The 26,723-nt window shown below is 38.1% G+C and overlaps 1 protein-coding gene across 1 annotated transcript in view; it reads left to right on the top strand.

Annotated features, from left to right (window-relative positions):
- The window catches only part of Tudor-SN (Staphylococcal nuclease domain-containing protein 1), a 242,826-nt gene that overhangs the window by 44,760 nt on the left and 171,343 nt on the right, over positions 1-26,723 (top strand). Inside the window, exons 7-8 of the mRNA XM_067136883.2 lie at positions 12,862-13,026; positions 22,952-23,076. Coding sequence (XP_066992984.1) covers positions 12,862-13,026; positions 22,952-23,076 — 290 coding nt within the window. The remainder of the gene's footprint in view (positions 1-12,861; positions 13,027-22,951; positions 23,077-26,723) is intronic.

Genomic DNA, 26,723 nt, shown 5'->3' on the forward strand with positions numbered 1-26,723 from the left:
CATGGCAACCACAAGTGATTGAATTAATACAAACACATTTTAAAGAGCATCCTGATGCAGAAAACCTCAAGGTTATAGCCCTGCACTTCCCTTTCTCCCTTCGCTCCTTCCATCATCGCAATCACAGCTGAACCAACTATAGGCTCAGCTTCTCGATTTTTGTCATGGCCCTCCCGACCTTTTAAAATAAGGCAAATAAACCACTCAAAATTGTGAAACAATACTGTAGAATGGGACCGCTAGATTGAGAAGAAATTGAGAATGCTGCTGTTCTAAAGTTTTAAATTTCTTCGGCGTTTTTCCATCACTTATCACATGCATTTCGCCTGCACATTATCTCAGGCTTGCTTTCTCAAACTTTTTTGCTCCCGCTCCCCTCCTAGCCATTCGATGTGATGGTGTTTCTACAAAGGCATACTTTCGGCCTGAATTTTCGATACAGTGGTTTCATAAAACTAAAATTTTGTAGACTAAGAGGTCCGCAACGTCGCTATGTCCACTTATTGTTAGTTTCCATCTGTATCATTTTTCATTTCTTTTCTTCTTAGGTTAACACAGTTTTTAGATTGAATTATGTTTTGTATTAACACCTGTTTTCACTGAATTTTATCGCAGCGAGTTGTTTATTGCTCCATATGATGATGTAAATATTGTATATTGTGCTGTTTTAATTTCCATCATGTCTCTCTTTTGTTTTTTGATATGTTCCTTCATTAATTCATTAATTCAACCTTGTGACTTGGGCTAATAAATGGGGGTGAGAATATAAGAACAAGAGTTCTCTTAGCCTCTCTCACCCCAATTCTCCACAATTCTACCCTCACGTGGTGCCCCTGTTAAGCTGAGCAACCCAGCGGAAGGTTGGGTATCAACCCCAGCGGGAATCTGGGTCAGCGAGCCGACAGGTTGTGGAGGACAGTGGAAGGCAACGGGGAAACCACCACTGGCAGTATCTCCCAAGACATTCATGAGATGGACCTCTTTGCAAAAGATTCCGGAGGTAAAGATTCCCCTCATTCGGATCTCCGCGATGGGTGTACAACGAGGCTTTTAAAATATGGAAAGAAGGAGAAGAAGAAAGAAGAATTATTGCGGATAGCGACGTGGAATGTTCTAACCCTTTTACAGAAAGGAAAATGAGAAAATGCTAAATATGAGATGAAAAGAAATAATTTGGATGTACTTGGAATGCGTGAAGTGAGATGGGGTGAACGTGGAGAAATAGAAAGCGGTGGCTTCCGAATGTACTATTCGGGTGAAGATAAAAATGGATTGCATGGAGTTGGAATACTGATTGGAAAACGACTGAAGAACAAAGTTATGAAGGTTGAATATATAAATGGAAGGATTATGGTAAGACTGAAAGGGAAAAGAAGACTTAGTGATCATTCAAGTTTATATGCCGACCTGTAATCATTCTGATGAAGAGGTAGAAGAGTGTTATGAGAAGATAGACCAACTGATTGAGAAAGAGGAAAAGAATGCATGTATTGTTGTAATGGGTGATTGGAATGTGGTTGTTCGTGAAGGATCAGATGGTAAGACCATTGGTAAATTTAGATTGGGAGACAGAAATGAGAGGGGAAGAAGGTTGATTGAATTCTGTAATGAAAATTGCATGGTGGTTGGAAACACTTTGACAACCACAACAGAAGGTATACTTGGATATCTCAATTAGATGACAAGAAATATCAAATTGATTATATAATGAAACAACAGCAGTACAGAAACTGCCTAAAGAATGCTAAATGTTACCCAGGAGCAGTCATTTATTCTGACCATATATTAGTTATAGCAGAGGTAATGATTAAATTGAAAATAGTATGGAAAGGAAAGAAGAGAGAAGAAATTAATATTGAGAAACTGAAAGATAAAGACGACCCGGTCAAATGACTGGAAACAGCCTGTGGATTTTCATTTCTTCCTAGCTTCAAACCTAACCTCCTCTTGTTGATCACTATGAAGTTTGGTAATTCTGATTCTGTTATGGTTGTGATGACGTTAAAATGGGACGCATGTGGCCAGTTGTGTTGGGTTTCTGCTTAACAATAATTTGGTTTCCTCTTCTTTCAGTGTTAAGTCAGATAAGTTAATGATAGGTGGGTGGAAATTAGGTAAGGCATACATGCCACTTTTACGGTTTGTACGTAAAATTTATGGAAAGACGAGCGTTTCTTTGTTTTATGGATGAACTATAATATTTTACGTACCAAGATCTTCTTTTTAAAATTCGCGTCAGAACAAGCTTCCACAAGCTGCCAATACATGCTGTGTGACCAGCGAATATTCGGTACATCGCTCTGATTTGTATTCATCCGATCGTTAGTCTTCGACTGGGAATATGAGATGCGTCCTGTATCTCAGTCGAACGGTATTGATTTGTTTGTGTTGAAAGTGACTGACTTTGGATAACTGTTTGCTTGTTCCTTGCATTGATTCGTTCGATAATAAACTTTACCATCCTGTATACAAAGTAGTTCTTTTGTTCTTCACCATGAATTACAAAGCATAGGTCATATTGTAGTTACAAAAAAAAAAACTTGAATTATATTTGTCGCTTATTTTGCTTCATATTTATTGCCACATATTGCTAAGCTGAGGTTATGTAGTTGTGGAGTAACGTGAATTGTTTGTTGCTTATTTTGTGTTATTATTGTTGTTCATTGGTGATCATGAGAAAATCGACGAAAAAACATCAAGTGTTTAGGAAAACCTATTCTTTGAGTTTCTCATTTATGTTGAAATCAGGAAAAGGTGACATTTGCCTTTTCTACCATGTGCTCTTGTGATATTAACATAGCAAATGGTGGCAAATCAATGTGATTAATCATGTAAAGTGTGATAACATCTTGGTAATTTCAAATCTAATGAAGATAATCAGGAAAATAACTGTCTTTTTTGCCAAACCTGAGTGTAATGTAATGTAATGGTGTAATAAAGCCTGAGTGGTTTGTTTTCTTTTTTTAATGGAACACAACATTCCATTGACTGCAACTCATCATGCAGGAGGTTTGTTGAGAAAGATGTTTCCTACGTCAGAAATCGCAAAAAAGTATGGTTGTGGTCGCACAGAAATGTTCTTCCTAAACAAAATGGTGCATACTGCAACACAGGACATTGTTACTTGTTTTCAGAATAGTCCATTTTCTTTGTTGACAGATGGAAGCAATGATAGCGATTCCAAATTGTATCTCATAGTGGTTACTTTTTATGATGCTGCTCGAGAAAGTATTATAAGTACTGTCTTATCGGTACCATTATTGGATGGGGATTCGACGGTGCACAACATAGGAATGCTGCTATTGTTACAGTTGGAATTAAATAAAGTGTCACTCAAGAACTGTCTGATGATTGGACAGAAAACTAGAGTTCTAGCAGTTTTGAAGGAAGCTCATCAGGGTATTTTTGGTATTGTTTGCAGTTGCCATCTAATTAGCTGCTGAAAAAGCTGCTGCAACATTACCAGGTAGAATTGAGATTCTTTTTCATAATTTCCTATTACTTGGTGAAGTGTGCCAAAAGAAAAGTACGTCTTCAAAAATTTCTAGGTATGCATGGAAAAGAAACAAAAATGTTATTGAAGTATGTGTGCACAAGATGATTATCCCTAGCTAGGTGTTTTGACAGATTATTAGATCAGTGGGATCCACTTCTTTCATTTTCTAAGGATGTGGTGGTAGTGTGTGCTCCCAATATTTCTGCAATTTATCTTTTTTTTTACCATTCCCAAAGGATACACTAAATGATGACGAACAAATTAAGATTTTGTGATCCTCCCTCCTTCTCATTTTCTGCCAGAAGAATGGCATGTTCTTCCAAACGTGACACTCCTGTTCTCAGAAACTTGAATCCCGCTACATCTCGTGAAGAAAAGCTTTTGTTTCCTTCCTCTGACCTAAACAAGGCATTTTGTGCTTTCTTTTTTACATGTGACAATCCCATCATTTGATAAATACAGTCCTTAAGAATGCTTCCCCACATACATGTACTGTTTGAATTCATGATCGATGTATTGAAACAGATGCTCACCAAGTTTATGAAGCCAAGTGTAGTTAAACGATATGCATTGCTTGATGACCAGTATCTTTCAATCCAGAATCGGAAGGACGATGATGAATTGGTAATTGGAACTTGGTTAAGGCGTTGGACGATGAAGACAAATCTGTTTTTCTCGTCAGTCAGAAACTAATTCTGTGGAGTCTGTGACTACATGGTTAACAAGTTCCCTTTTAAGAACGATGTACTAAAACATGCGCAGGTTGCTAAACTTGATGCCATTGAAGCAGCACAGTTTTCTTCTGTTATTTTTTTATATTTATTTATTTATTTATTTATTTATTTATTTATTTATTTATTTATTTATTTATTTATTTATTTATTTATTTATTTATTTATTTTGTAAAAGAGAAAATGAAGCAAGAGGTGACGCTGTGAATGGACTCCAAAGCCAGTTTGCAGCTCTTCGGATAAACGCCTTATCTAGTGTTGTAAGTAACCAGGCTACAAATGATTCAAACTGGGCACAGTTGTTGAATATCCGCGGAGCTGATGGACATCATAAATATGACAGGATCTCTAGATTCATGCTGTCTGTTCTTACCATATCAGGTCATCCATGTCCAGTGGAACTCGGGAAGCAATTTCCATCTGAAGACCATAAATTTTGAAGCATGTTATGCAAACGCACATTCTATTGTCTTTCTGAAGAAAGCACAGCAAGCCACAACTTTAGCTGTTAAATCAGAATGAAGATGTGTGAGAGATGGTGGAAATAATGTAACTTGTGTGCATGTAATTATGTGCAGCTACATATTCCTTACTTCAGTGTTTTAGTTGTGTGCGTAAACAAATTATATTGTGTAAGTAGTTTTATAATCATAAAATATGAAAACCATCTTAATAAACAGTGCTGATGATAGTATTAATTTCAGAAACAATTGTATCAATACACTCCCCTGTTTTTATTTTTTTTAATTTTTCATTTTAAAAAACAGTGTGCTGATAGGACTGTTGGTGATTAATAATACCATATTTATGCGAATAATCCCCACACCCTAATTTTAGGAAGGATTATTTTGAAAAACATGAAATGAACTAAAATTCCTTCCATCGAATGAGTAAGGTAGGTATAAACAAACATTTCATAACACTCCGCAAGGTCCACGTGGTATTTACGCAAATATGAACGCGTATATTTACTAATATAGCTGCTTTGCCCGAACGTAATTGAGATGATAAAAATACATATATAATATATCTGCCATGAAAATTAGCAAGTAGGCCTAGGTATTTCATTAATCTGAACTTTCAATAGGCTCGATTCTCTGTAGATCAGAAGATTCGTTGTCTCTTGCATCACTAGAATCCTCTCGTAAATTACTTACAAATTCGTCACACTCGACGTCTAAAACATTTTTCACATGCGGTCTCTTTTTACTCGGATACTAACACGACCGGTAATGGATAATTCTTTTCGTGAAATGTAAATGCTTAAAACAGACACACCGGCGAACACTAATGTTAGTTTTGCGATACAGTAAAACCTCGTTCTCTTGAACTCTTTGGGATGCAAAAAATATGACTTTGAATTATGTGATTTCGAATTAACTGCCAACTCGTGCTTCAGAAATGCCAACCCTTGCCGCGTCACAAGATATTCAAGACCCATTACTGCATGCTGCTGACATTGATTCACAGTTTAAAGCTTTCAAATGCCATGGGAAAAATCCAAAATGTATCCAACAAGGTGCATTTACAGTATTCAAATAACGCACTTGGATAACTTAGTAGCAAACCTAACCTCACACAACGAAAAGAAAGCAGCAAGATTCAAAGACGAGGAGGACAAATTATGCTGGCTCCCCTATGCAAGTGCTTTATTTTTTGGATTACTGTACTGTTTGCATTTTTAGATGCCTTGTACTTTCACGGAAAGTACCCGAAGCCCTCAAAACATCATGGCTTATCGAGCTTTATGACAAGGGAGGAAATCTTTCACTTCCGTCTGCATTTCAACACAGTACAGTGTTTTGGCTAGGCATCAAAAAATGCCGTTTCGTTGGCAATGACAGTATTGTTCGGTGCGTACAAATTATCATTGAGACACACTTTTTTGCCAGCTGTCGGCATCGCCTGTGTTCACGGATTCCGCTTCTCCACACAATGCCTGTTACGTGATATTGTGGCGTTCCTTAAAACGCTGAATACAAAAGAATTAAGATTTCACTCGAACTTATCAACTATGAAGCACACTGTAGATGCACCGAAGTAAAAGAAAGTGCGGAAAGCTACCGCTGCACATTCTGGAAGATGCAGTCTATCGTGACATGGAGATTACTCTGTAAAATATTATGGTTTAAGAATATAAATGCAGTTTTAAATTAAAAGTCTGAATTGTTTTCCATTTAAATATGACATATGGGGACAGTTTTCTTCCATCTGTGGTTACTCAAAGCGTAACTGTACATTTAACATCGAAAACTTGCCAACCTTGACGCAAATAAAACCCGCACCCCAATTTCGTACCTCAATTTAAAAAAAAAATTTGCGGGGATTATTCGCATAAATACGTTAATAAGTAGATTTCATTGATGCATTTTAAAGATATTGGTGTTAGTTTGAGGTGAAATGTTTTGTCCCTTATAACGTCATCGGTTGCATGTAGTCCATACTTGAATGTGCTATCCTCCAGAAATCATAGGATTTTTAACATTCAAAAAAGTTTTTTCGTGGTTAGGTAAAGCGATGGTTGTAAAAAAAAAAAAAAACTGTTGGAATAATTAGAAAGACCTGAGTTTCCACTGAACAAAAATGTTGTAATCATTATAATAGAACATCGGTTTATTTTTTATACATTTTTAACATGGTATGTTTTCCAAGCAAAGAAAAATTTCCTGATTTTGCTATGGATACCAGTCAGGTTAATGTTTTAAAATTTTGCAAATATTGAGAACAAATCAACTAAAACATACTACTGATATCCCTGGCTCAGTCCGGTGGTATTTGAAGGTGCTCAAATACGACAGCCCCGTGTCGGTAGATTTACTGTCACGTAAAAGAACTCCTGCGGGACTAAATTCCGGCACCTCGGCGTCTCCGAAGACCTTAAAAAGTAGTTAGTGGGACGTAAAGCAAATAACATTATTATTATTACTACTGATATATATATATTCTAGCCTACGAGGTCAATTAGCATGGGTATCATTGTTTACAAGCAGGAATTAGCTTTAGTGTCGTAGGCCTTGAAACAATCCGGTATAACAAATGCTACAGAACCATCACATTTCCTCCTAATTCTCTTTCCATAATTCTTTTGCTGTTTGTCTGAACAAGCTTTACAGTACCTGTGGTGGGCAGAATTCTTTTCAGCAAAATGCCTCTCTGTGAGTCGCGCAGCAGAATTTGTGATATTGCTCACGCTGGGTACTGGATTGTCAATGCCTCCCATTTCCACAAACTGATTTGCTAATTCAATCATAATGCCCTCTAAATGTGCTTTCTTTGGATTTTACCAGGTTTTCTTGTAAATTATGAGGGAATTTACAATAGCCATGCAAAAGGTATAGAAAAATACTTTTTTTCCACCATTTCAGTTGCTTGTGTTGGAATGGATAATAACTAAGGAACTGATCCCCATGATCCACTCCAGTTTTATTTTTATTGTAATCTAATACTAGATCAGGCTTTTCTTTGTTTATGTTTCCTCCCTTACATTTTACCTGAACACTTGTCATTTTTGCCTCGTGTCTTGATGAAAGACAATACACATCCCTTGTCTTTCCACTTGAGTGCATGTAAATGTTGTTTCCGTCTGAATAACACTTTACCCTTTCTCAATTTAGTTGTTTTGAAAATTGTCGGTAGGTTTTTCCTAATTTTTTGAACAGCGCCAACTGCCATTGTTTTTCTGCTCCACAAATGATGAATCAATGGCATACTGGTAAACAATCTATCCATATAAATAGTGTGACCCTTGTTGAAATAAGGACCACACATCAGATTTATTAGTTCCTGAACCGTGTTATTTGTTCCCCCAGCTGACCCTGTATAAATTTCACAGTTGCAAACGTAACCAGATTCTGCATCACTGACAATGTAAAACTTAATTCCATATTTGTTTGGCTTATTCTTACGTAAACAAGGAAACATACCTGGCCTCGGAAGGGACATATGCCCTCATCATCTGTCAAATTTTCAGTGCAATAGAAATTTTCTTTACATTTTCTAATAAAATTGTCAAAAATCGGTCTAATCTTATGCAGGGGATCATGGTTAGGTTGACCTTTTTGGAACATAGGTTCAATTGTCATTCAAGTGTTAAAATGACAAAATCACTCGAAATCTATCCCTAGATAGAAGTGACCTCGGAAAAGGAGCTTGACGAATCGGCGATTTTGCCCAACAATCTGTCAACTTTGGCTTCACACCCAAACATATATGAATGATTATTGCAAAGAAGTGATAAATCTCCCTCAATGTAACTGTAGTCCAGGAGCCAAAGAGAGATCTTTTCTTATCTGTTCACTGCGATTTCTTTTCTTTTTTATTGCATCGCTTGCATAACGATTTGTTTCTGATTTTATGTCCCTAAAAATATTTACGTTCAGATAATTACTAAATTATTTCCATGCATCACTGTTATCCATTGGAAATCTGACTCCACTTTTTTCTTGAAATACCGGTAATTGAGGAAGATTATCAGTGGATGACCATCAGTCATCAATAGCGGGTCTCTGAACTGCATGCTTCCTCCCTTTGTTTTGATGCATTCCCCGCAGTTCGTAACTTGACGACAGGCTTGCATCGGGTTTCTGCAGGTCTCATCTGTACACAGGAAACAACCCAAAATATTAGGGACCCGGAATAAAACTATATTACAGAGCCCATTTTGAACTTATTTGAAATTAGCTAAATAATAAGTGTACTTGCCTGAAGCGTTAGAATCATCGTGGCCACTTTGTATGAAATAGTCACCATTGTCCTCCATTTCAGAACCAGAGTCTTCCATAAGAACATCCAAGATGGATACATCGCCTAAATTTTGTGTGCTTGAATTAAACATAATAGCCACAAGAATGATACAAACAAGTCAAGCTCCCGAAACACACTCTCTTCCTGTCTACACACGTACTTTCCTGCTCATTTCACAGCTGAGAGTGAGCGATGACACAGCCACACGCTATGCCGGAACGCAGCTGTGTTGTCAATGCTTTGAAAGAAGAGCTCTTGACTTCAGCTCATAACTAGTAAACTGCATGCTCACTAGAAGCATCAGACAGTGTCCTGATGAAGTAAGAGCTCGCTGGAACAGCGGCTTCTCTTCCTAGCCACAGTGAAAACATACATTCGTAGATTCTCCTAGTGCTGTCGGTAGCAATGAAATTGTGTGCCCATAGAAAGTACGGGCGGCGTGTCCAATGTGTTAATGCTGTTGAACTCTTAATTATCTGAAGTGATGAAAATACATCAATCATGTTTTACAGCCTTTTTGGTGCATTGGATTTCCACGTATTTTGACGTATGGGGATTTTACTGACAGGTCATTTGGAAATTAGGCAGGTATGGGTAAGGTATCAGTGTTTGAATGCTGCACTTTGACATCACGTCAGAAATTGTGAGCTTAATTTTCAGTTTATACAATTTATCTAAAATCTTTTGCTTATCTTCAGAGTGAATTTATTTAAGTATAGTTTTACATCAATTGACCAAGATTTAAGCATATTGAATGTGGATAAGAAGGGTACCATGCTCAGCATATTGGAGAACTGTTACATTGTTTTAGAACAGTACTTTAATCCTAACTATAATATTAATGAAATTATGAAAAATGTAATATTTTGTTTGACATAATCATTCCCATAATATGCGAAGTATAAACTTAAAAAAGACACATCAAGTCCAATTTTCTACTCATCCCCACCTACCCACTCCTTCACACACATCCCTCCTCCAACCCCTGCCATTGTAAGCTATGCCTCCACTCCCCCCTGGCAATCAGTTTTATGTCGGTGTCTCTGCCAAATGCACATAAATCAGGAGGAGGATGTGGGTGAGTCTTATATAGCTGTATGTTATTCTTGAACTTTTAGCTTCCCTTTTCTCAAAATTCACTTCAAATATTTTTTTCTTTTTCAGGCATTCACTTCACACTGAATTAAAACAAAGATAATTATATCTGACAGAAGGAAAGTCCCCTTATTCAAGTTGTGAACGTCCCCTTCAAAGCTATATAAGCTGTTACTCGTATATTTTATTCAATGAGGCATAATTTGTAGATCGAATGGGTCCACAATACACATAAACTATGAAGATCAATTCAAGACTCAGGAATACTTGTTAATTATAAGGACATTGGCATAGTCCAACACCGCCATTCACAATAGTTTTAATGTTATTTTAATTATTGAATTAGTTTTAATTCCAATTGTAAAAGTGTAGTCAGACATTTCATGCATACTGTTTTAGATCAAGCCTTAAGACATACCAATTTGTAATATTTTATTGGTGTTCATATATATATATATGCACGTATTTCCAATTTTGATCATGTCTGAAGTTGACCTTTCTCTACCCTTTGATAATGATCAGTTGTCAGTACGGACCATAATGAAATTCATAAGTTATGACTTGTCTAATGTCGATGATGTGCAGCATAACCGGTCGCATGTTCTTGTGCTTGTCTTGTGTTTTCATCTGTTGTGGGGAATTTCAAGCCATGGGGAAACTGTCCATGGTTACTGTGCACTCTAATGTATTAGAATATGCACGAGAAAGTTTTTATGCATTTCATTCCAAAGCGAAAGTGTTGATATGCAAATTATGCAACATGTGAGTGACGTGGGAAAGGAAGGATTTGAGCGACAAACACATGAATAGTGACGTACATAAGAAAAACAAGCTGTCTAAATTCACAAAGGAAAGCAGTTGTCTTTCGGAGGTAGCCTCCAGAATGCCCAAAAGGTTAAAACTGATAGACTACTTCATCAATAGTATGGTGGCAGCAGTCTTGGGAGAAAATATTTCTCTCAATAAGCTTGATCATCCTATTATGTGAGTTTGGATGAGCATATGAGAGTAAGTAAATAATATATTATTTATCGCATATAGGTTATATCCTCTCTCCAATCTTAACCCAACTAATCATTTGCATTTTTTTTTTAACTTGTAGGACCTGGAGATCTACCACTCGCAGACAGACTATGCAAGAATTATGTTCCCAAAGCAAAGAACAATTATGAAAATTGTGTAACAGAAGCCGTAAACATGAAAATACTTGTGCACTGTGACGAGACAGTGAACACAAAAAGTGAAGCAGTGTTTCATGTTTCTCAGGAGAATGGTAGCCCTTTGTTGTAAGGGTCATGAATTTTGAAAATGTGAATGCGGTTGCATGCCGTCAGGCATTAGAAGTTTTTACAACATTCTCAGTGGAGTATAAGAACACTATGGCGACAGTAACTGATGGGGCTACGTACATGACGAGTTGTGATCATATACTCGAGGGTCTTCTGTCAGAAACCCTCATCCAGGTCCAATGCTGGGCACATAAATTAGATGAATTAGCAGAAATATTTGCCAGTGGAATTAAGAACTTAAATAATATATTTTGAAACAAAAAATGCTTTCCTGAACATATATAAACGTAAGCATGTTTATGTTAGGTACCTAAGGGATAAGTATGTAGATGATGAAAAATCAGCAAAGTCATTTCCCTCCCCATTTGTAACTCGCTGGGGTTCCTGGATGACCGTCCGCTACATAGAACACCTGGAAGATATTACCGACTATTTCAAAGAGTTGATAAGCAATTCAGATTCATCTGCACTTGTATGTTTTAATGACCCTACTCCTGCAAAAATTAAGGCTATAAAGTGTGAAGCTACATTTGTGAATGAACACTACAATTCTGTCATAAAGCTGAGCACTACTTTGGAGGGAGTAACCTATCCATTTGCTCTCGAAATATATACCAAGTTTCACAAGCAATTGACCGAGTGGCAAGTCATTGAAAAGTCCATGTTAAGTGACAAAAGTTACTAATATCCTTGCTGCACTAAGTGAACAGAGGAAAGATACCGCCAACAGTAGGATGAAGCAAGTGGCAAATAAAACTCTTGCCAAGTTGTAAGAACAATTAACCCTGCAGGAAAGGTTTTCGAAGTTACTATAGAACTCTTATATTGTCCTCTTCTTAGAAACCCTTCTAGATAAAGCGAAAAACATTGCCGCACTACATGGTATTTCGAAATCAGTTTTCTTAAAGGGTTATCAGGTTCTACAAAGCCTAGCAAAGCAGGAGTAAAGAGTGAATGCGATTTGGTGAACAGTATTTCAACAGGCGTGCATGAGGATCACAACAATTTTGCCTCTTAAATTCCTACGTTCACTGGTGTTCTGTGTATAAAGATGTTTTATCTGATAGAAGAGTTAGCTTGTGTTCAAATGTGTAAACTATTTTCCGTCTTTTCGTTCAGTGTCATGAAGATTAGGCGATGTTCAAAGGTACACCCCGATTTATTTTTGTATGTGCCTATAAAAGTGTACAAGATGCAATAATAAAGATTAGTGAGCATGTTTTGTTATTGTAATATTTGCTTTGCATAATATAATTTGTTTCATAACTGATATTTCCACAAAATAAGCAACAAAATCACAGTACTGAAATAAACACCGAAAGTGAGGTAAAATAAAAAATCGCACCCCTATCTATCAGGGAAAATTTTTTTCTCTTTAGCATGAATTCTTACATTACCTCTTTTCAGTTTTCTAGTTGGTATTCAGATTTATTCCCTCAACCCTTACTTTCCTGTCAAAATTTATCTCTCCATTTCTTAAAATTGATGTATGCATTCCTCTTTACAGAAAGGCAACATAGCTGAAGGATTATTGAAGCAGGGGTTTGCTCGTTGTGTAGATTGGTCTATGGCATTTATGAAGAGTGGAGCTGATAAACTTCGTGCAGCTGAGAAAATAGCCAAGGAGAAGAAATTGCGACTTTGGAAGGACTACCAAGTCACTGGACCCCAGGTATGTTTCTATAGTACAGTGAAATACTGTTCTTATTTTCTTATTTTTAAATAAGTAATGTGGTGTTATGTCATTGTGGCCTATTAAATGAAGGAAGAAGAAGGTATTGAACAGAACGCACTTATAGATTATTTTATGAATCTATACTATTTGGGTAAGGTGGACGAAGTAGAGTACCATATTTTCTTGCATAATTAACACATTCACGCCCGTATCCGAGTTATTGCCTATAGCGCGTGACCCTGCTGTGGACCGTATCAGAGTTAGCCCGGATAAGCGCAACCTTGAACTAGAGCCGTTCCCACGCAGTTGGGATCTATTTTGGTCACACATGTGCGAGAGAGATGAAGGTTAATACCCTTATGACTGCTTGTACTCACCAGAAACCACATGGCCACGGCGATTTTCCCTCCCAATGCACGTCTTTTGTTTTGTTTCAGAAGGTAGTCTGGCGCTGACCCAACTAGCTGCGTACTTGGTTTGTTATTGCACAAGCGTGTGTATAATCACATTCTGAATTGTAACCATGGCGTGTAGGAATAATATAAATGATGTAAGTGGTGCAAATTTACAAAGCACAGTTTTTCAGCTGCTTGAAAATTATCTTGGCCAGGGGTATACAGTCTATATGGACAATTATTACAATAGCGTTGAACTCGCGAAACATTACGGGAACAGAACACTGCCGTATGTGGAACAATACAGTCAAATAGGGGTGTAACAAAAGATCTAAAGGAACATATGGGAATTCTCAAACGGGGGGGGGGGAAGTGAACCCGACATAAAAGTACAGTCACCTCTCTCCGACATCTCAGCTCCATCTACTTCATCAGCTTCAAGTCAACGTCCCGCGATTTTGCCGCCAAAAAGGGCACTGGCCAAGGATCACCATTTAGGTTAGATGGAAAGAGAAAAGAGCATATTCTCTTGAAGTTTCCACCATCAAATAAAGTCAAGTTCCCCTCAAGAAGGTGCAAAGTGTGCTTCAAAAATAAAATTATTAGTGAAACATGCTATTTTTGTGGAAATTGTGGTGTTCCATTCACCCAGGAAAGTGTGACATTACCTACTACACCCTACAGAGATACTAGAGGACTTTATTAAGGTACCGTCAAATGGGGTGATTTCGAACACAGAGGTGGTTTCGGACAGTATGGTAGATTTGCCGTATTTTGTCGCATAGCAACGAGCAGCCGGTGCTTTGCACTTCCACGCGCGTTGTAGTTTGACCTTGAGGTTATGTTTCCCGCGTCCTGTGCTTTTTATTACGAATCGACATCATACTTTGGAAAATTTCCCGTTTGTACTGGCAATGTTGAAAGTTCATGCATTATCATTAAGTGGATACTTTCGATTGTCGCGGTCGGAAGGAATGCATTATAACTATGGCTTTTAGTGAGTTCAACTGACTGAAGTGTTTATAAACGATTGCTGTGGAATTTTGATGTAATTTAGTGAACAATAGTGTTTTACGCACGTTTTACTGAAAATTAAAAGCAGTCTGGGTGATTTCAGACAATGCCTAGAAATTATCAGAGGCAGAAAGAAGCTGCTTTGAGGGGTAATCACGAACCAAAATTATTAGAAAAAGCCGTACGTGATATTAAACGTGGCAAGTTGTCTTATAGGAAAGCATTATTGATTTCTATGGTAGGCCTATGCCTTGGTCCACCCTACAAAATAAATTGCGGAATGTACATCCTAAAAATGGGAAGACAACCTATGCTAAATGAGGAAGAAGGAAATGCTCATGGAGGCTCGTCACCCTCCGGCCATGCTCCAACCAAATACCATACCCAACACAACCTGCTACTTCCCGCCGCCGCCGTAAATGAAATGTTCTACCTGGGAAGCCGATTTTTGGCCGTGACTTCCGCCGAGATGAAACCAGTGCAGAAACAATTGATGGCGCTGGCAGCAGCAACGAAAATTAATGCGATGAAGCACACAATGAATGTAATGACGTTCTGGTGGTACAAGAAGAGGCTTTCCTTGTTGCAGATTATAAATACAAGTTGAGGAACAAAGAACATACAGGCAGTATTTTGGCTTGGCCTGAAATATTCGTTCAAGGTATGTGGATGTCAAATCTTGCGCCCACATAAAAAGAGCAGAAAAGTGTTTGTTTTCCCTAATATCCCTGCTGAGGATACAATAGCTAAAGAACAAATTTCGAAAATACTTCCAGACCAAGTTGAGAAAAGAGGAATGTTTATTTTCAAATAAAACGTATTTTAGATTTATAGGCCGTGGTAACTACATGTTCATTGTATCGATTTTTTTGCTCTGATATTTGTATCTTTTGTAAGAAAAATTATTAAGATTTCTCAGTAGGATCTCTGTATAGTTTATAACTATTAACATTTCAATTAAGACCGGAAAACTTTACATTTACTTTGCCAGAAAAAAAAAAATCGATCAGTAACACATTACATTTATCATTACAATGATTTTAACCTGTTAGTCATATTTTGGACACCCTCCGAACACTTTAAATATCACAAAACTAAAGCAAAAAGAACGAGAATTGTATAAAGGACTATTTGTCCGAAATCACCTAATACGCTTTGAAATTTCGGACAGCGGTTTAAAATGCATGTGCGTCCGAAATCACCCCGAAGTACGGGGTGAATTCGGACACTAATTTTTGTTTTATCAGGAAAACCTGTGTTGGCGTATATTTTTCATTTGTTGGGTATTGCATTAATTTGATATATTCCCCATTAGTAGGATGATAAACGATGCAATTTAAGATCCCCTTCATGAGTTAAGACGAAAATAACCTCAAAACCGTCCGAAATCACCCCGTTTGAAGGTATGTGGAAAATTTTGTTTCTATATTTTGTTTAGTTTAGAACTTATTGTGAAAAGAAATCGTTGTTGTTTGCTCTGCCACTAACAGGTGGAATAGCTGTGCCAGACCTATAAATAGCCCGCTCACATGATGGTTGCCGTGAACACTCCTCTGCATTATTCCGTTAAATATGCACACTGTCATTCCAATCAGTGCCTCAGAGTAGGAATTGAATAGTTCCAATGCTATGATGAACCAGTGTGTTACGTACCAATAATACCAAACAATTTACGAACGGGAGGAATGGCATGCTAAAAAAGACAGTTATCTAACTCCCCAGCTACTTCCCGTCAATATTCAGGCAGGCTGTTACATTCTGTACGACCGGGCGAGTTGGTCGTGTAGTTAGGGGTGCGCAGCTGTGAGCTTGCATCCGGGAGATAGTGAATTCGAACCCCACTGTCGGCAGTGCTGAAGATGGTATTGTGTGGTTTCACACTTTCACACCAGGCATATGCTGGGACTTTTAAGGCCAAGGCCGCTTTCTTCACACTCCTAGCCCATTCCTATCCCATCGTCGCCATGAGACCTATCTGTGTCGATGCGACGTAAAGCAAATAAAAAACCACTCGGTATGCAGCAGTAATCCTATCTACCGGAGATGAGTGGCAACAGAAGACAAAGCACATCACAACAAACAATGGTCAATGTAATGTTATTGTTGATCAGTGTTCCTCTTTGGATACCATGTCCTTTACTATTCCCAATTCTCACATAATTCTAAATCAGCAGTTTCTAGGCGGGAGATAGTTTTCGATAGATCTCTATAATTTGAAGAAATATATACTAATTGTCCCGACAAATCATTGGAAAACAGTTCATGGTCAATTTTTATTGACGATGCCTCACTGCTGTGAAAAGTAGAAACAATTTCTTGCACAGTTTCGTAGTGTTCACAGTAATACTCTACTGCGTTAAGCCACGTTCCCAATCGGGTGAGCACTGGCTGAGGAGGAAGAGGAAGCGAAGGCATGTGATCTTTGAATTTTGCCACCCTCAGTGGAGCCTTCACAAATATTTTCTTGACATTTGATATTAACCAGTCAACATCAGGTAAATTTTGCTGTATTTCTTCAGCAACTCTTTGCAATCCGTGAGCAAGACACGTTAAATGGACCATTTTTGGGTAAAGTACCTTAAGTCCCCTTGCTGCTTTCACCATGTATGGTGCAGCATCGGTTAGTAACAGCAAGATTCGTTCTCGCTTAACTTCACCATCCTACAAAAGCTTCATGGCATTGTCAAAAAGTATTGCAAACTGCATCTAGAACCTCCGAATTAAGTAAATATACATCGCTCGGACGATCCATGAGAGGCGTGCCAATTATAACATTCACAACATACCACAAACATCCGTAGTTTCATCAACGGATACCCAGACGCTATTGTTGCCTACACTAATTCTAATTTTTCGAAGTGCATCTTCATAACAGGAGGGCAAATAACTTTTCCGCAATGTTGCCTCGTCCGGGATCAACTGTGTTGTGTATTAGTTAAGAATTTTCGGATGTGTTCGTTGTTCACTTTGTTAAGCGGAATATTGGTAGATACCAACATTTCGCACAGCTCTTTTGAGAAATCGGAAAGTTTTGTTGACGAAGATTTTGCTGTATCAAACAACAGAGCCTGCCTGCTCTGTTCAGAAGACTTTCGATTCGCGCAGCTTTTATGCTTAACCATAGCGCAGTGCTGGTGCACATTAAATTGCTTTATCGTCACTACCTTAACTTCACACGCTTTATAAAAAAGAGTTGTTCCGTCAGTACTGAACGTCTCTCACCGAACTCTTTCACATACTTTCTTAACTTTACAGCTTCACTTCACTTCACTACACTTCACTTTTGGCATGATGGCGTTCACTGCAGTACTACAAGTGTGACCAATCTGTTGAAATCTGTTGGCGGTGAAAGAACAAGGGAGCTTTAACTCGACCCTGCAAGGAAGAACTGGGCAAGATATAACATAACATTTCCTTGTTTGCTAATTGCTTCCGAGCTAAATATATCTACTGGAGTGACATCCTATTGAAAGGCAGAAACACACTATCGTCATGTTCCATGACCTCACATGTGCAGTGTCATAATCGAACTTGTCCAGAAAGATGTGCTAAAAGACGTCCGTAGAGGAGCGCCTTCTTGGAATTAGGTCTTCTAAACCTGCTACCTGCCTGTTCCCAGAAAAGAAAGAAAAATATATCTACTACACTATTCGGAAGTCCTGTGTTTCAAACTTGACGCAGATAACACGTACCTTGTTAACGATGCCTCAATTTAAACAAAAAATGCTGAAATTACAACCAAATATGACCTTATATCACCAAAATAAGCAAAATATGACCTAATCAATAAAAATGGACGAAATATGCATTTATAGGCAACATCAAATTGCTTTAAGCGTGGTCAGGGACCTGTCATTCAAACTTATTTTTCAGGTTTCAGGTAAAATGAGCTCAGGAAAGAAATGACTTTACCTTAACATCCGAACCTTAGTGTTGACTGTAGATAGGCTGGGCAGTGAGCGACTGACTCACCTCTGAATGGTTGCCTGTAGAGGAAGGAGGATGTTGGCTGTAACATAGTGGTGTCTCCCACCATTGGAGGCAAACTAGGTTGCCCCTCCCAAACCTTATAAGGAAATGGAGGACAGGCCCTGCTGCAGTATGTACATACCCACGACTATTTCGCCGCACACACTACGTTCTTCAGTGGCATTACACTTGAACGTGTCCTCGTATGTTACCTGTTAAGGTCCAGGGCTGATGTGCTTTAATGCGTTGTCTTCTGGTGTCTGTTGAGGTCCGGGGCTCACACCTGAGAATTTTGAGTTCTATGTCTGTGAAGTCTGAATGTCTTTGTTCAGTTACTCATATTTTGGCTTCAAGTGATAATGCATAATCCTGACTGTAGGATAGCCCAGACCAATAGTATGAGTTACTAGTAACCTAATAAATCACTTTCCTTTTTTTCACTACATTTTTATTCCATGTTGTATTACGCATTTAGCTTTCCTTGGCAGTAGTCTTCGATCTTGTAGTTTCTGTAAAATTGTTCTTACTGAAGTAGGTTATTTACATCTTCTATATTCTCCACCTCCATTTTTCACTTTGGATTGTCCATGCCACCCATGGACAAAGATATTCAGACTTCACGGATGTAGTACTCTACAGTCTTGTGTGACAAAACTGAACCTCGAGGCAACAGAAGACGACACCGTCAAGTGCAATGCCACTAAAGGAAGTCGTTTGACCAGCTAAATAGTTGTGGGTATGAGCAGTATATATTTTATGTTTTAATAATAATATTGAGTGTTAGGGAATTTTACTCTTGATGTATCCTGAACCCAGTATGATTTCCTATTTAAGACAGAAATAAGCATTAAAATTCGTATGATATTCTCATTTCACATAACTGAATCTGTCTTCCATGTATCCACCATTCCACCTTAAGGCTGGTCTCCACTGATTGACATTTAACACCAACATGTTATAAACTACCAATAGAGTACGTGCACGTATGTCATTCTCTCTGCACTATACCGGTACTAAAATTTTGCCAGAAATGGAGTGGAGCAAAAAGATTACTCTGGACTCAATGATATAATAGAAAGGTCTTGTTTGTGGGTTGTCTCATCAAAGGAATACAGAGATAAAGCGAAGAAAGCAGACAGTTTCCAGGAACTCGAAATTATCTATAATTGTTCCGCGAGTGCATCGAAAAAGAACTAACTTCCCTCCGCTCCCACTTCAGTCAAGAATTGCAAATGGTTCAGAAAATTCGGAAGTGGGGGCGGGAGGGGACGCAGTTTATACTTCAAAGTAGTTTGCTTTCGAAGCAGTGAGCAGGATGAGGGGAGGAAAGTCCGGCTCCATGGCTAAATGGTTAGCGTGCTGGTCTTTGGTCACAGGGGTCCTGGGTTCGATTCTCGGCAAGGCCGGGAATTTTAACCATAATTGGTTGATTTCGCTGGCACGGGGGCTGGGTGTATGTGTCGTCTTCATAATTTCATCATCATGACGCGCAGGTCGCGTACGGGAGTCAAATCAAGACCTGCATCTGGCGAGCCGAACTTGTCCTCGGACACTCCCGGCACTGAGCCATATGCAATTTCATTTCAGGTGAGGAAATATGCCTAATAAATACATTTCTAAATCTTAACAAGAAGCAACAGTGGGAATAACAAAGGCCAAATCCTCTTCATCATTTTTTCCTTTCTGCTAGGGGCTTTACATCGCACAGATACAGATAGGTTTTATGGCAACGATGAGATAGGAAAGGCCTAGGATTTGTAAGGAAGCGACCGTGGCCTTAAGGTATAGCCCCAGCCTATGCCTGGTGTGAAAAATGGAAACCAGGGCTGCCTACAGTGGGATTCCAACCTAATAAAATCTGGTTACAAGCTCACAGCCACATGCCCCTAACCACATGGCCAACTCGCCCGGTAATCCTCTTCATCTGAGTCCATTGTCCTTGTTTGAAAATACTAGACACCACCTAAATGTATTACCACAAAGTGATATAATGAACTACCTGTATATAGACAAAGGAAGTCAAGTTTAACATGTTTATTAAGTGTGGACACAACGTTAAATGAAACAGTATTCAACATTTAACATGTTCATGGTGTCATCAGTTGTACATTTAATACTTTTAACATTTAACATGTTGTTAAATGTTAATAAGTGGAGAACTGCCTTTAGAGAGACAATTGGATAAAACTGACACTTGCCTCCTATCACTCCCTATGTCCTGTTGGCGGGGCTGTAGAATAACATCCACAGTATCCCCTTCCTGTTGTAAGAGGTGACTAAAAGGGGCCCCAGGGGCTCTTAAATGGGTTGTTGGCAGCCATGGGACCCGTAGCGAAATCTGGTATTACTTCCACTTATGTCAGGCTCCTCACCTTCATTTTCTATCCAACCTCCCTTGGTCAAATGTGTTTCTTTTCTGACCCCAACAGTATTAGGTTTTCAAGGCCTAGGGAGTCTTCGACACCCCTCACGGCCCTTGTGTTCCTTTCGCCAATACCTTAATTTTTTGAAGTGTTAGATTCTTTCAATTTTTTCCCTCCGATTAGTGTCAATAGAGGATGGATACCTAGTTGTACTTCCTCTTAAAACAGTAAACACCACCGCCTTCTCTATCACTCCCATAACACATACATGAGAGTGAGGTAGTCCCCCCCCCCCCACACACACACACACACACAGACTTCCATTTCTCCACAATTTTTTGCGTTACTAATATTCGGTAGCCCAAACATGTTTAACAGTTCCAATAGCATTAGTTCCGTTATTATGGCGAGCTATAAACAGTTGTACAGAACTGTACAAACTGATTTTTGTTTATGGTGACTTTTACCAGGCCTACAACTGTCTCTAAATTTTATTTATGAGGTATGTAAATACAGGTTGGATCTTATGCAGTTTGTCATAATTTGGTGTGGCATCACTGGTAAAGTTGAAAATTCAAGGTATTGAAGAGGACCTATTTTCTGACATACATTTTCCTACAAAAGGTGTAGAAAGCCTTTCATTAGTGCACCAGTATATTTCCACCCATTTTGAATCCCACTTTCTGGGATTAATTTCTCCTTTGAGATAAGATTTTCCCTCACTTTTTCCTAATGTAAATTAGTTTCTGTAACTATCAAATTAATTAGTTCATTTTTCAAGTAACGTTTTAAAATTTCAGGCGTACTGTCAACAGTTTAGTCATGTGTTTTTGAACACCCACCATTCTATTAGTGCATCTGAGTTTTTATGCTCGGGGCATTATTGTCTGCGCTCCACGTATATTGGGAACATATTCCTCTCCTGTACTTTTGGAACTTGAACAAACAGTTTTTCCAATATTGTTTCCTAAATCAGTCACCAAAGCTGACATGACATTGCTGACAAACTCTTATCTGGGTTCCTTTCAAAATACTTGCAGAAATATCTGATTGTGTACATTGTACAGTCCGGACACAAACTTAACTGCTGCTGTTGGCATTTTCTTGGTACTAATTTAATGAAAAGAACAGAGATAAAACTATAAATATAACACGTTAAATGTTGAACTAAGTCTAAATTCCGAAGTATGTCGAGGAAAGATTTGTTTTAGTTTCATTAAAATATCACAAAAATGACCAAGGATATGAATTGTTTTCAAATTACCAGTAAATGTGCACAGTTAAATCACAAGGCATTTTGGGCAATGTGTTGGCACCAGCAGAAGATTTAAGAGGCCAGTGATGAATGGTCTAAGTAAACACAGAACATTTGATAGCTCAACATTTCACAATGAAGCTTGGCCAACTTTAATGTATACCAATTCAATTGACACATTTTTAGTTTGGGGTATATGCTTGGAGCAAATAATTCGTGTGATTCTTCCCAGTTCACATGTTGTGCAGGACAGTAGGTTATTTTTGTTTCCTGAACTCCTCTCTGTCCCAGTAACAAATTAACTTAAAATAGCTCACACTTGGAATTAAGTGGTTATCAAAAGTTATTCAAGATCAGGCTCTAATATTTTCATTTATTATTTGGGTTCATTTTAATCATCCATTCTTTTAGTTTATCATCTTATACTTCATCCAGTACAACACACTCATTGCCCATTGTGTATTATTGACATTTGGATTAACTATTAGGAAAATCTTCCTTCTACTTCTTTTATCTTGCCTCATTCTCTTACAAGGTAATTATCTTATTCTACAGTAATTTCAATATTATCAACATTTTAAATGTGTTTATTATGTCCAATTCCATGTTATATTCCTATTGAATATCTGTTTGTTATAGAATGATTGTGGGTTTTTTTTTGTATCAGCATTATCAGGTGGAAAAGTATCTAGTAGATTTTTCTTTTGTGTAATGTCTATTTCAGAATTGCAGAACTGTGCTAATAAATATATTTAATCTCACTTGGGATGATACCTCTAATGTAAATAGAGATCGGTGACAGTACCATACCTTTTTTTTTTTTTTTTTTTTTCCAGGATATTGCTGGAACTGTGCCTAGGTACATACCAGTAGTTTTTTCCTGTACCTTACATTTTTTTATTGACAATGGATATTTTCTTGTTCAGATTTCAGGAAAAGATAAGGAATTTTCTGGCACTGTGTGTGAAGTTGTGAATGGTGATGCTCTAATGATCAAATTAGCCGATGGATCAGTGAAGAAAGTTTTCCTTGCCAGCATCAGGCCTCCTAGGTAAATATTAGTTAATAATAATTAGAAGAAATATGTGTATACTAAATAATGCATTTATTCCTATAATTGAATCATTCGTTGTTGAAAGGAATTAAGTCCAATTTTGAAGTTCAGAGATAAATGCAGACAGCCAGTTCACTAACCTAACAGTGTATTGTGTGCAAAGTCATAATTATTTGTACGTGTATTAACTCTCGCTATTGGTGTGCGGAAAATCCTAATAGTGTTTATGAAGTCTCTCATTATGATAAGAGCAACGGCATAATAAAGCTGGCGCAGTAACACATTGAAGTATGTACATAGTCTCTCACTATTCCAAGATTAAAAGAAGGTTCATTGATATGTTTGACACATGGCGTGAAAGGACGTATAAAGACTTTTAATGTACATATTTCAATGTGTACTTACACCGGTTTTAATAAATATGTCCTTGCTCATTTGTTTGTGATTTGTTTTATGACTGATGATGACATTTAAGTGTTGAAACCAGCCCCATGTTAAATGTTGTGAATAACATCTATACAACACGTAATTAGTATTGAATAGGTTGAACCTTAAAAATAACTCATCTATTTGATCTCAGTTCAATATGGAAATAACAATGAAACTCGTATATCTTTGAACCTACTCTTTTGTTGGAAATCACCCAGAACAAATCAAGCTGCTTTCCTTTGGATTTTTTCCAGTTCCTGAATCAAGTAATCCTGGTGGTGAGGGTCCCATACACTGGAACCATACTCTAGTTGGGGTCTTACCAGAGACTTATATGCCCTCTCCTTTACATCCTTACTACAGCCCCTAAATACCCTCTAACCATGTGCAGCGATCTGTACCGTTTATTTACAATCATATTTATGTGATTACCCCAATGAAGATCTTTCCTGATATAAAGACCTAGGTAAATTACAATGATCCCCAAAGGGAACATTCACCCCATCAATGCATTAATTAAAACTGAGAGGACTTTTCCTATTTGTGAAACTCACAACCTGACCTTTAACCCCATTTATCCTCATACCATTGCCTACTGTCCATTTCACAATATTATCGAGGTCTTTTTGCAGTTGCTCACAATCTTGTAACTTATTTATTACTCTGTACAGACTAACATCATCTGCAAAAAGCTTTATCTTTAATTCTACTTCTTTACACATCATTGATATACATATAAGAAAAAGTAAAGGTCCAATAATACTGCCTTGAGGAATTCCCCTCTTAAATATTACAGGGACAGATAAAGCTTTGCGTACTCTAATTCTCTGAGTTCTATTTTCTAGAAACATAGCCACCCATTCAGTCACTCTTTTGTCAAGTCCAATTGCTTTCATTCTTGCCAGTAGTTTCCCATGGATCTACCCTATCAAATGCCTTAGGTAGTTCAATCGCAATACAGTCCAAATGACCTCCTGAATCCAGGATATCTGCTATATCTTGCTGGAATTCTACAAGGTGAGTTTCATTGGAATAACTTTCCTAAACCCTAACTGCCTTCCATCAAACCGGTTACTATTTTCGCAGACATATCTCATATAATAAGAAAGAATGCTTTCCCGAAGCTTACATGCAATGCATGTCAGACTGACTGGCCTGTAATTTTCAGCTTTATGTCTATCTATAGGAACTCTCCATTCATTTGGTATAGCTCCTTCATGCATACAATAATCAAATAGGTACTTCAGATATGGTACTATATCCCAACCCATTGTCTTTAGTATATCCCCCGAAACCTTATCAATTCCAGCTGCTTTTCTAGTTTTCAACTTTTGTATCTTACTGTAAATGTCATTATCATAGGTAAATTTTAATACTTCCTTAGTTTTGGTCATCTTCTCTATCTGGACATTATCCTTGTAACCAACAATCTTTACATACAGCTGACTGAATACTTCTGCCTTGCGAAGATCCTCACATACACACTCCCCTTTTTTCATTAATGATTCCTGGAATATCCTTCTTTGAACCTGTTTCTGCCTTAAAGTACCTATTCTTCCATTTTTCACTAAAATTTGTATTACCGCCAATTATGCTTGCCATCATCACCTTTCCTTACCACCTATTTTCACATTCCTCAACAATTGTCTTGGTCTTAGTCCAGCTTGGTTCTAAATCTGTTCTCCGCACTGGATTCAGGACACAACTGGAACAATTCTTATACATTGCTTTCACTAGTTCCCTTGATTGCCTTCCCAATCCTTTTCTCTATTAACACTATTGTATGCCTTCTCTGTATCAAGAAATACCATCACCAAATATTTTCCATATTCCCACTGCTTTTCCATCAGTAATCTAATGGTAAATATAGAGATTGACCTGCACTGTCGAAATCCATTCTGCTCTTCTAAATTTCTTTCTGCCTTTCCTCTCATCCTCCTTTCTATTATTCTTTCCAATATTTTGGCTACTTGTGACAATGTAATTCCACGATAATTCCTGCTTACCTTCTTGTCATCTTTCTTAAATGATGGTATTACCGTATTAGCCTGCATATAACTTGCACTTTTTGGCAAAAAATAAGTGTGAACATTTTCACTGCGTGATACATGCAGGGATTTGTGTGCTAAAGATCGTATTGTTGGGGGGGAAAAAAAAAACGTAAAATTGCATTAGGCTATTGAAACAAGACAACTGGCATACATACTCTATTCATTGTCATTGCTTTCAGTCTCCGAGCTATTGTTGCGTGCATCATTCTCATCACCATCCCATTCTGCATCATCCTGACTTCCGTCCAACGCATTCGCTATGCCTGTCTTCACAATGTATGTCAACACCATAACCCATGCTCACATAACCCAATCACACAAGAGTTGAACTGATGGTTTCTTTATTTTGCCTGCTGGCGTCAGCTCATGCTCCCCTCCTGTCATCCATTCAGTGTACAATTTACGTATGTTGTCCTTGAAGGGCTTGTTGACGGAAAAATCCAAGGGATGTGGACGATGTGCGAGTCCACCGGGAATTACAATATCAGTTTTCATTTCCTGAAGATGTTTCTTCGTGTCTTCCACCAAGTGTCCATGGAAACTGTCCCACACTAGCATTGCTGGGCGTCGAAGCAGTGCCCCTGGCCGTGCTCCCCACACTGTGCGGACCCACTCATGGAGAACAGCTGTATCCATCCATCCTTTCTCTTGAAGCCATACATGAATGCCTTTGGGGAAACTTTGCTTTAGGCGCTGTTTTTCTTTTGAAAGTAACGTTATGGTGGCAATTTTCTTCTGTCTGATTGCTAACATGACAGTGCACTGCTGTTTTTTCACACCCAGTTGTACGTAGAAGCACGCTAGATTCTCCCTGCTAGTTGATGGTGGTGTTGCATGGTATGTCGAAGTTTATCGGGGTTTGATCTATATTGCCAATTTGAGATAAGTGGTAATTGTTTTTCTTCCAGACTGCTATCGCATGGTGATGGAAAATCTAAGATTTTGTCGCTGAAATCAGTCGGCATTCTCTAGCGGAGGGATTTTCGCCTTTGCAGAGACTATCCCTTGTGTGTCATGAATCTACGGATCCAACCCTGGCTCACTTTCAGATCCGAACAGCTGATTCCTCCTTTAATCGCTAGTTCAAACGCTTTGAAACGTAGCACATCGTGCGAGATGCTAAAGCCACAATTTCGCAACTCGTCTTCGAGTTCAGGAAACTTA

This window comes from Anabrus simplex, chromosome 1 (genome assembly GCF_040414725.1).
Source record: "Anabrus simplex isolate iqAnaSimp1 chromosome 1, ASM4041472v1, whole genome shotgun sequence".
Lineage (NCBI taxonomy): Eukaryota > Metazoa > Arthropoda > Insecta > Orthoptera > Tettigoniidae > Anabrus > Anabrus simplex.